This window comes from Phycodurus eques, chromosome 1 (genome assembly GCF_024500275.1).
Source record: "Phycodurus eques isolate BA_2022a chromosome 1, UOR_Pequ_1.1, whole genome shotgun sequence".
NCBI classification, from domain to species: Eukaryota; Metazoa; Chordata; class Actinopteri; order Syngnathiformes; family Syngnathidae; genus Phycodurus; species Phycodurus eques.
Window position 1 is genome coordinate 21,658,829 of NC_084525.1, and position 10,806 is coordinate 21,669,634.

Here is a 10,806-nt window from a genome sequence, read left to right on the forward strand (position 1 = left end):
TGCAGGGGGAGATGGGCCTTGCTCAAGTTGGAGGCCAAAACAAAAAGCAAAGAAATGAGGCAAATTTAATTATAACCTTAAATTTGTACATCAACATGTACTTGAGCGGTGTAAAAAAGTGTTTCTGCGTGAACAAAATTTATTTTGCCTTATTGTACTCTTCAGGGTGGCACGGTGACTGACTGGTTAGAGCGTCAGCCTCACAGTTCTGAGGACTGGGGTTCAATCCCCGACCCCACCTGTGTGGAGTTTGCATGTTCTCCCCGTGCCTGCGTGGGTTTTCTCCAGGCACTCCGGTTTCCTCCCATATCCCAAAAACATGCATGAATTGGAGACTCTAAATTGCCCGTAAGTGTGAATGTGAGTGCGAATGGTTGTTTGTTTGTATGTGCCCTGCGATTGGCTGGCAACCAGTTCAGGGTGTACCCCGCCTCTTGCCGATGAACCTAGTGAGGAGAAGCGGCTCAGAAAATGGATGGATGGATGTACTCTTCAGTCTTCCAGATTGCTTAATTTATGTTAAAATTTAAAATATTCAGAATGCCATCCATCCATCCATTTTCTACCGCTTATCCAAGGTCAAGTCACGGGGGCAGTATCTTGAGCAGGGAAGCCCATACTTCCATCTCCCCAGCTCTTCTGATGGTATCCCATGGCGTTCCCAGGCAATCCGAGAGACATAGTCTCTTCAGTATGTCCTGGGTCGTCCCCGGGGTCTCCTCCCGGTGGGACGTGCCCGGAACACCTCACCAGGGAGGCGTCCAGGAGGCCTCCTAACCAGATGCCCGAGACACTCTCAATGCGGAGGAGCAGCAGCACTACTCTTAGCCCCTCCCGGATGACCGAGCTTTTCACCCTATCTCTAAGGGAAAGCCCAGACACCCTGCGGAGGAAACTCCTTTCGGCCGCTTGTATCCGGGATCTTGTTCTTTTGGTTGCAACCCACAGCTCCTGACCATAGGTGAGGGTAGGAACGTAGATCGACCGGTAAATCGAGAGCTTCGCCTTTCCGCTTAGCTCCTTATTCACCACAATGGTTTGATACAAAGTCTGCATCACTGCAGACGCTGCACCGATCCGGCTGTCGATCTTCCGTTCCATTCTTCCCTCACTCGTGAACAAGACCCCAAGATATTGGAGATCATGGCTTGATGAAGCCAACAAAACAACATCTGCAAAAAGAAAAGATGTATTACTGAGGCCACCAAACTGGACCCTCTCTTCGCCTCGGCTGCACCTAGAAATTCTGTCCATAAAAGTTATGAACAGAATCGGTGACAAAAGGCAGCCTTGGCGGAGCCAAACCCTCACCGGAAACGAGTCCAACGTACTGCCGGCAATGTGGACCGTACTCTGACACTGGTCATACAGGGACCGAACAGCCTGTATCAGGGGGTTCGGCACCCTCCACAGAACTCCCAGAGGTACACGGTCGAACGCCTTCTCCAAGTCCACAAAACACATATAGACTGGTTGGGCGAAGTCCCATGCAGCCTCGAGGACCCTGCTGAGGGTGTAGAGCTGGTGCACCGTTCCACAGCCAGGACGAAAACCACACTGCTCCCCCTGATTCTGAGATTCGACTTTCCGACGGACCCTCCTCTCAAGCAACCCTGAATAGACCTTACCATGGAGGGTGAGGAGTGTGATCCCCCTTTAGTTGGAACACACCCTCCGGGCCCCCTTCTTAAAAAGGGGGACCACCACCCCAGTCTGCCAATCCATAGGCACTGTCCCTGATGTTCACACAATGTTGCAAAGCCATGTCAAACAGGACATCCACGCAACATCCAGAGCCTTTAGGAACTACAGGCGAATCTCATCTACCCCTGGGGCCTTGCCACCGAAACACAGTGTTGATGGTGCACTGCTTCCCCCTCCTCAGACTCCAAATGGTGTACCAGAATTTCCGAGAAGCCGTCCAGAGGTCTTTCTCCATGGCCTCACCGAACTCCTCCCATACCCGAGTTTTTGCTTCAGCGACCACCAAAGCTGCATTCCGCTTGGCCAGCCGGTGCCCATCAGCTGCCTCAGGAGTCCCACAGGCCAATAAGGCCCGATAGGACTCCTTCAGCTTGACGGCATCCCTTACCGTTTTACCATAACTGTATGAGAAGTTAAATATATTTTTTCTGTTGACTAAAGGTTGGCTGCTGACTTCCTCAAGATGGACTATTTGTTCCTGGCTGTTGGCATAGTAGGCGGGGCTTGTAGCGATGTTGAGCAGACGTTTGTCCAAGTCACCAAGTTCTCAAAGAGGGAACAGCTTCTTGACGTTCTTAAGACCACTGGTAAAAAAGAAAAAGTCAAAATTTTCTCTGTTTGCTCAGTATTCTTGGTTGTAATGACTGCTGGTATTTGCAGGAAAGGAGCGCACAATGGTGTTTGTTGAGACAAAGAGACAAGCTGATTTTATTGCCACTTTCCTGTGCCAAGAGAAGCTCCCCACGACCAGTATTCACGGGCAAGCGTTGCTCCTTAAACTCACATCTTCTCAATTCCAGTGCAACTTACTATGAATGTGTGTCGTGTCACGTCGCAGGGATCGCGAACAGCGCGAGCGAGAACAGGCTTTGGCAGACTTCAGGACCGGCAAGTGTCCTGTCCTCGTCGCCACGTCAGTCGCTGCCCGCGGCCTGGACATTCCAGACGTGCAGCATGTGGTGAATTTTGATCTCCCCAACAACATCGACGAGTATGTCCACCGCATCGGCAGAACCGGCCGCTGTGGTAATATTGGCAGGGCGGTGTCTTTCTATGATCCAGAAAATGACAATCAGCTGGCTCGCTCCTTGATCACAATCCTGTCCAAGGTGAGGAACATTTCTTAACCTTCTGCACTCTATGCTGTCCATTTGTGTCCACCTTACTTCCTTTTTTTCCCCCTTTTTTTTTTACCATTAAAGCTGTGTTAATGCAAATGTAATGAAACCTCACGAGTGGGCATTTTCGTCATTTCCAACTTATCAGTAAAATACTGATTTCATCAAATTGTACCTCTTGGCTCTATCGGGGCCACTAGGCCAATTGAAACCATGAAAACTAAATTTTCAATTGTTACTGGATAGAATTTGGGTAAAGTAGGTTTAATTCCAGACTAAACACTGATTTTTCCAAACAGATCAGAATCAGAATCATCTTTATTTGCCAAGTATGTCCAAAACACACAAGGAATTTGTCTCCGGTAGTTGGAGCCGCTCTAGTACAACAGACAGTCAATTTACAGAACACTTTGGGGACATAAAGACATTGACAAAAAACAATTGTGCAAAAAGATGCAGAGTCCTCTAGCACTTAGAGCAGTTCGAATGACTAATATTGCAATAGTCCGGTGCAATGACCATTGTGCAAAGGGTGCTGAGACTTCAAGGAGTGTATGCGGTTTAAAGTGACGAGTAGTGCGATCATCTGGGACAATGTTGATTGTGCAAATGTTACAGATACTCCTCAATCAGTGTGCAAATGGAGCAGATGCTACTCTGGCATGAGTGGCCAGTATATGCAAATAGTGCAGCATGGCGAGACAACTACAGTGAGTGCACGAGTCATACATAATTGGCCCCACAGAAATGTGACAACGAACTCAAGTCAAAAAATTTCCAGCTTGTTGTAATGGAATTATAGGTTAGGTGTTTAAGAAGTTGATCGCAAGAGGGAAGAAGCTGTTGGAATGTCTACTAGTTCTAGTTTGCGTTGATCGGTAGCGCCTACCTGAGGGAAGGAGCCGGAAGAGCTGGTGACCGGGGTGCAGACGGTCCGAGAGGATTTTGCACGCCCTTGTCTTAGTTCTGGCAGCGTGCAAGTCCTCAATGGTGGATAGGGGGGTACCGACAATCCTTTCAGCAGTTTTGATTGTCCGTTGCAGTCGGAGTTTGTCCTTTTTTGTAGCAGCACCAAACCAGACTGTGATGGAAGAACACAGGACTGATTCGACGACCGTTGTGTAGAATTGTCTCAGCAGCTCCGGTGGCAGGCCGTGCTTTCTCAGAAGCCGCAGGAAGTACATCCTCTGCTGGGCCTTTTTGAGGACGGAGTTGATGTTGGTCGCCCACTTCAGGTCCTGAGAGATTGTAATTCCCAGGAACTTGAAGGTCTCGACGGTTGACACAAGGCAGCTGGACAACGTGAGGGGCAGCTGTGGCGAAGGATGCCTCCTGAAGTCCACGATCATCTCTACCGTCTTGAGCGTGTTCAGCTCCAGGTTGTGTCGGCCGCTCCACAGCTCCAGCCGCTCCGCTTCCTGTCGATATGCAGACTCGACACCGTCCTTGATGAGGCCGATGACAGTGGTGTCATCTGCAAACTTCAGGAGCTTGACAGTCGGGTTCGCTGAGGTGCAGTCGTTCGTGTAGAGAGAGAAGAGCAGCGGAGAGAGGACACAACCTTGGGGCGCCCCAGTGCTGATGCTGCGTGTGGATGAGGTGGCCTCCCCCAGCCTGACCTGCTGTGTCCTGCCCGTCAGAAAGCTGTAAATCCACTGGCAGATGGCAGGTGAGACGCTGAGCTGGAGAAGCTTGGTTGAAAGGAGTTCAGGGATGATGGTGTTGAACGCTGAGCTGAAGTCCACGAACAGGATCCTCGCGTAGGTCCCTGCACTGTCGTGGTGTTCTAGGATGAAGTGCAGTCCCATGTTGACTGCATCATCCGCAGACCTGTTCGCTTGGTAAGCAAATTGCAGGGGGTGCAGCAGGGGACCTGTGACACTCTTGAGGTGGTCCAGCACGAGACGTTCAAAGGACTTCATGACCACAGATGTCAAAGCGACAGGCCTGTAGTCATTCAGACCAGAGATTGCAGGTTTCTTGGGGACTGGAATGATGGTTGAGCGTTTGAAACAGGATGGAACTTCGCACATTTCCAAAGATCTGTTAAAGATCTGAGTGAAGACTGGAGCGAGCTGGTCCGCGCAGACTTTGAGGCAGGATGGGGACACATGGTCCGGTCCTGCCGCTTTGTTAATCTTCTGTTGTTTGAAGATGCGTCTCACATCCTGTTCATGGATGGTTAACGCAGAAGTCAGAGGGGTGGTATTCAAGTCGTTGGCTAGTGTGCTATTGTTCTCAGCTTGGGGGGATCGTCGCTTGTAATTAGTCAGCGATTGGAATGCATGCCAGACTGATTTTGAGTCGTTCGCGCTAAACTGTTTTTCCAACTTTGCTGCATAGATCCTCTTTGCAATGTTAATTTCTTTAGTCAGCTGGTTTCTAGCTCGATTATACAGGGCCCTGTCCCCGCTCTGATATGCATCTTCCTTAGCTTGGCGAAGCTGCTTAAGTTTAGCAGTGAACCACGGCTTGTTGTTGTTGAATGTCCGAAATGATTTTGTTGGTACATAAACCTCTTCACAGAAACTGATATAGGATGTGACAGTGTCCGTATATTCATCCAGGCTGCAAGCTGAATTTTCAAAGACACTCCAGTCTGTGCAGTCTAAACAGCTTTGAAGTTCCATCTTGGCTTCATTGGTCCACTTTTTGACTGTTTTCACTGTTGGCTTCGCACATTTAAGTTCTTGCTTGTACGTCGGTATTAAGTGAATTAAGCAGTGATCAGACGAGCCCAGGGCTGCACGAGGTATAGCACGGTATGCGTTTTTTACCGTAGTGTAGCAGTGGTCTAAAGTATTATTTTCCCTGGTAGGACAGTCGATGTGCTGCTTGTATTTAGGGAGTTCGTGGTTGAGTTTAGCATTGTTAAAGTCCCCGAGAATAATGAGGGGTGAGTCCGGGTGTTTTTTTTCAATTTCGTTGAAAAAAAAGCAATAATTTCATGTAGTAGTCTTGCTGTCCGAAAAGAGTGTAAGGGCTTACGGCACAACGATGACACATTTTTATTTTATGTATTTTTATTTTTTTTTTAAGTCTGAGCTCCATCTGCTGGCAGTTGACTGTAAAATACAGTGATGAAAGAAAAGGGATTCTAGACTTTACGCCGATCTGATCGTGTGATCGCTATTGGCCGATAATTAGCATTTTATGCTGATCGGCTTTCATGTCATTCGTGGATCCGATCAATGACGTCATCAATCGTCTCCACACAAGACATTTAATTCCGTGTCTTTGTGGCGTATGAATCCAAAAGCTAGTTTATTTTTAGCCTTGTCTTGTGGCACAGTACTGTAACTATCTGACGGCCAATAGTTTTTTCAATCTTGTTGGTGAAAAAAGACGTCGTCGGTGTTGGACTATTTTGCAGTCTCTCCAGACAAACAACAAGTAAGTTATTTGCAGTCTGTGCACAACTGAAGTACGTCATGGGGAACATCATCTAAATGCTTCAACACAACAAATTTGATCGGGCACCTGAAGAATGTACACGAGGAACATGCCGCATTCAAGCAACGCAGCGTGGTTGGTGGTGGGACAAAATAAAGGAAAAGTCAAACAGGCACAAACTTTGGACAACACCTGTCCAACAGCCCCACAACATCCAGAGCCTTTAGGAACTCCGGGCGAATTTCATCCACCCCCGGGGCCCTGCCACCGAGGAGCTTTTTAACTACCTCGGTGACCTCAAACCCAGAGATAGGAGAGCCCGCCTCAGAGAACCCACACTCTGCTTCCTCATGGGAAGGCGTGTCGTTGGAATTGAGGAGGTCTTCGAAGTATTCTCCCCACCGACTCACATCGTACCAAGTCGAGGTCAGCAGCGCCCCATCCCCACTATACACAGTGTTGGTGGTGCATTGCTTTCCTCTCCTGAGACGTCGGATGGTGGACCAAAATTTCCTCGAAGCCGTCCGGAAGTCTTTCTCCATGGCCTCACCAAACTCCTCCCATACCCGAGTTTTTGCTTCAGCAACCACCAGAGCTGCATTCCGCTTGGCCAGCCGGTACCCATCAGCTGCCTCAGGAGTCCCACAGGCCAAAAAGGCCCAATGGGACTCCTTCTTCAGCTTGACGGCATCCCTCACCGTTGGTGTCCACCAACGTGTTCGGGGACTGCCGCTACGACAGGCACCGACCACCTTACGGCCACAGCTCCGGTCGGCCGCCTCAGCAATGGAGGCGTGGAACATGGTCCACTCGGACTCGATGTCCCCAGCCTCCCCCGGAACATGAGCAAAGTTCTGTCGGAGGTGGGAGTTGAAACTCTTTCTGACAGGGGATTCTGCCAGACGGTCCCAGCAGACCCTCACAATACGTTTGGGCCTGCCACGTCGGACCGGCATCTTCCCCCACCATCGGAGCCAACTCACCACCAGGTGGTAATCAGTTGACAGCTCTGCCCCTCTCTTCACCCGAGTGTCCAAGACATGTGGCCGCAAGTCCGATGACACGACCACAAAGTCGATCATCGAACTGCGACCTAGGGTGTCCTGGTGCCAAGTGCACGTGTGGACACCCTTATGCTTGAACATGGTGTTCGTTATGGACAATCCATGACGAGCACAGAAGTCCAATAACAGAACACCGCTCGGGTTCTGATCGGGGGGGCCGTTCTTCCCCATCACACTCTTCCAGGTCTCACTGTCATTGCCCACGTGAGCATTGAAGTCCCCCAACAGAACAATGGAGTCCCCAGCGGGAGCGCTCTCCAGCACCCCCTCCAAGGACTCCAAAAAGGGTGGGTACTCTGAACTGCTGTTTGGTGTATAGGCACAAACAATAGTCAGGACCCGTCCCCCCACCCGAAGGCGGCGGGAGGCTACCCTCTCGTCCACCGGGGTGAACCCCAACGTACAGGTGCCGAGCCGGGGGACAATAAGTATACCCACACCTGCTCGGCGCCTCTCACCGTGGGCAACTCCAGAGTGGAAGAGAGTCCAACCCCTCTCGAGAGGACTGGTACCAGAGCCCAAGCTGTGTGTGGAGGCGAGTCCGACTATGTGTAGTCGGAACATCTCGACCTCACACACCAGCTCGGGCTCCTTCCCTGCTAGAGAGGTGACATTCCACGTCCCTAGAGCCAGCTTCTGTAGCCGGGGATCGGATCGCCAAGGTCCCCGCCTTCGGCCACCGCCCAGCTCACACTGCACCTGACCCCTATGGCCCCTCCCACAGGTGGTGAGCCCATGGGAAGGGGGACCCACGTTTCCCTTTCGGGCTGTGCCCGGCCGGGCCCCATGGGTGCAGGCCCGGCCACCAGGCGCTCGCCTTCGAGCCCCACCACCAGGCCTGGCTCCAGTGGGGGGCCCCGGTGACCCGCGTCCGGGCAAGGGAAAACGAAGTCCATTGTTTGTCGTCATCATTAGGGGTCTTTGAGCCGTGCTTTGTCTGGTCCCTCACCTAGGACCTGTTTGTCATGGGTGACCCTGCCAGGGGCATAAAGCCCCAGACAACTTAGCTCCTAGGATCACTGGGACACACAAACCCCTCCACCACGACAAGGTGATGGCTCAAGGAGGGGGGTTATCGGTTATCGTTTTTTTAAACTTGCTGATCGGTGATCAGCCCCAAAAATCCTGATCGTGTAAAGCCTAAGGGATTCCAAACCAAGTATTGATTAACATGTCGTTTTGAAAGTACCATATTTTGATTTATTTAATGTAACCCTAATTTCTTTCCTTTTTTTTTTTACAAAAACTGAGAAGTAAATGGTAATTTCTGGAGAGTATTCTAATTTTTTGAATTCCTGATTTTGTGGGTTTTATGAGCTGGAAGCCCAAATTATGTAAAAATAAACAAATACTTGAAATTGTTCAAATTGTGGGCCCCAAATGTATAATCTATGAAAGTTTAACTTTTTAAATGGAATTCTGGAAATACTTTTCCTTGATATTAAAATTTTTTGGAAAGGGTCTGTACTATAGATCATCACGGCTTGTAATTTAGTGGGAGGCACAAGGTTGCAGGGTTAATTACTAGAAAGCTACTTAAGTGTTGATTAGATTTTTAAATTTTTTTTGACAGGCCCGACAAGTAGTGCCGTCATGGTTGGAGGAGTCTGCATTCAGTGGAGGGGCCACGAGTTTTAACCTTTCCAACAAGGGCTTTGCTTCCTCAGACTCCAGGAAGGTAGTCTCTTATTTTATTGGGGTTTTTTCCCTACTCAATCCCCACCCCAAATTTAAGCATCCTTATCCTTTCAATTGTCTTTAGTTTAAACAGGCAGGAGGTGAGAGGAGCCAGCCACTTCCTCAGGTTGCAGTTGCTGACGACGATGATTGGGAGTAGAGGAGAAGGCACCCCCACCAAACACTACCCTTTGTTGCATGAACCAGTGCTGCACGTTGTTTTATCGGCCCATTTTTGTTTTGTGAATCAAAAGGATTGCTTCAGAAAAAATTTAAGAATGTCCAAGATGTGAAAAGAGAAATGTATGTGTTTGTGTAGTGTTTTCATCTGTAGGATATAAAAATATTACATTTATTTTTTTAGGGGTGTGTTATTTACAACTGGGACTATGGCGTGTGGGGGGGAATTGTCATTTAAGATCTGTTTTGTTTGCTGTCTAGTTTGTTGTCTAGTTGGACAACCAATAAATATTTGTTCAACGCAAAGAAAAGAAGTTAGACAACTTTTTTTGAATTTATAATTATTACATTACAGCTGCTAGAATATTTTAAGTTTAAAGGCAGTTGTGACTATAGCTGTATTATACAAAGTCATTGGAAGCTTTGGTTAACTGCTCAAAGGCCCTTTTCATATGAAATGTTTTGGGTTCTTACTGAACTTACTGAAAACATGTCGACTAGATGATTATGCGATACCATGCTTCACTGTAGGGATGGTCAGGTGATAGGCGGTGCCTGGTATCCTCCAAACATGACGCCTGGCATTCACGCCAATGAGTTCAATCTTTCTTACAAGACCAGATATTTTTTTTCTCATGGTGCAGTAGGAGAGTACTCCAGGTGCCTTTTGGCAAACTCCAGGCGGGCTGCCATGTCTTTTCCTAAAGAGTGGCTTCTGTCTGGCCACTCTACCATACAGGCCTGATTGGTGGAGTGCTGCAGAGATGGTTGTCCTTCTCGAAGGTTCAGAGGACCGTTGGAGCTCTGACAGAGTGACCATCGGGTTCTTGGTCATCTCCCTGAGTAAGGCCCTACTCCCCTGATTGTTCAGTTTAAACAGCCAGCTCTAGGAAGAGTCCTGGTGGTTCGGAACTTCTTCCATTCAACAGATGATGGAGGACACGGTGCTCATTGGAACCTTCAAAACGGCAGAATGTTTTTCTGTACCCTTCCCCCAATTTGTGCCTCGAGACAGTCTTGTCTCAGAGGTCTACAGACGATTCCTTTGACTTAATGTTTGGTTTGTGCTCTGACATAAACTATCAAATGTGGGACCTTATATAAACAGGTCTGTGCCTTTCCAAATCATGTCCCATCAACTGAATTTAGCACAGGTGGTTTAATCAGTACCAACCGCTCAAAAATGATCAGTGGAAACATGATGCACCTGAGCTCAATTTTGAGCTGTGAATACTTATGTGCATGTGATTTTTAATACATTTGCAAACATTAAAAAAAAAAATTCAGTCATTATGGGGTGTTGTGTGTAGAATTTTGAGGGGGGGGGAAATGTATTTATTCCATTTTGGAATGAGGCTGCAACAAAATGTGTGATTGATTGACTTGATTTATACAGCTCTGCAAGTTTTTTCATCCATCCATCCATTTTCTGAGCCGCTCACTAGGGTCGCGGGCGTGCTGGAGCCTATCCCAGCTGTCATCGGGCAGGAGGCGGGGTACACCCTGAACTAGTTGCTAGCCAATCGCAGGGCACATAGAAACAAACAACCATTCGCACTCACAGTCATGCCTATGGGCAATTTAGAGTCTCCAATTAATGCATGTTTTTGGGATGTGGGAGGAAACCGGAGTGCCCGGAGAAAACCCATGCAGGCACGGGGAGAACATGC

At 48.7% G+C, this 10,806-nt stretch overlaps 1 protein-coding gene across 1 annotated transcript in view; it reads left to right on the forward strand.

The window, feature by feature from the left end:
• Positions 1-9,345, forward strand: part of ddx4 (DEAD (Asp-Glu-Ala-Asp) box polypeptide 4) — a 28,055-nt gene extending 18,710 nt beyond the window's left edge. The window contains exons 17-21 of the mRNA XM_061682775.1: positions 2,146-2,291; positions 2,365-2,464; positions 2,543-2,813; positions 8,853-8,957; positions 9,042-9,345. Of these exons, the coding sequence (XP_061538759.1) occupies positions 2,146-2,291; positions 2,365-2,464; positions 2,543-2,813; positions 8,853-8,957; positions 9,042-9,116 (697 nt within the window). The 3' untranslated portion in view covers positions 9,117-9,345. The remainder of the gene's footprint in view (positions 1-2,145; positions 2,292-2,364; positions 2,465-2,542; positions 2,814-8,852; positions 8,958-9,041) is intronic.
• The last annotated feature ends 1,461 nt before the right edge of the window (positions 9,346-10,806 follow it).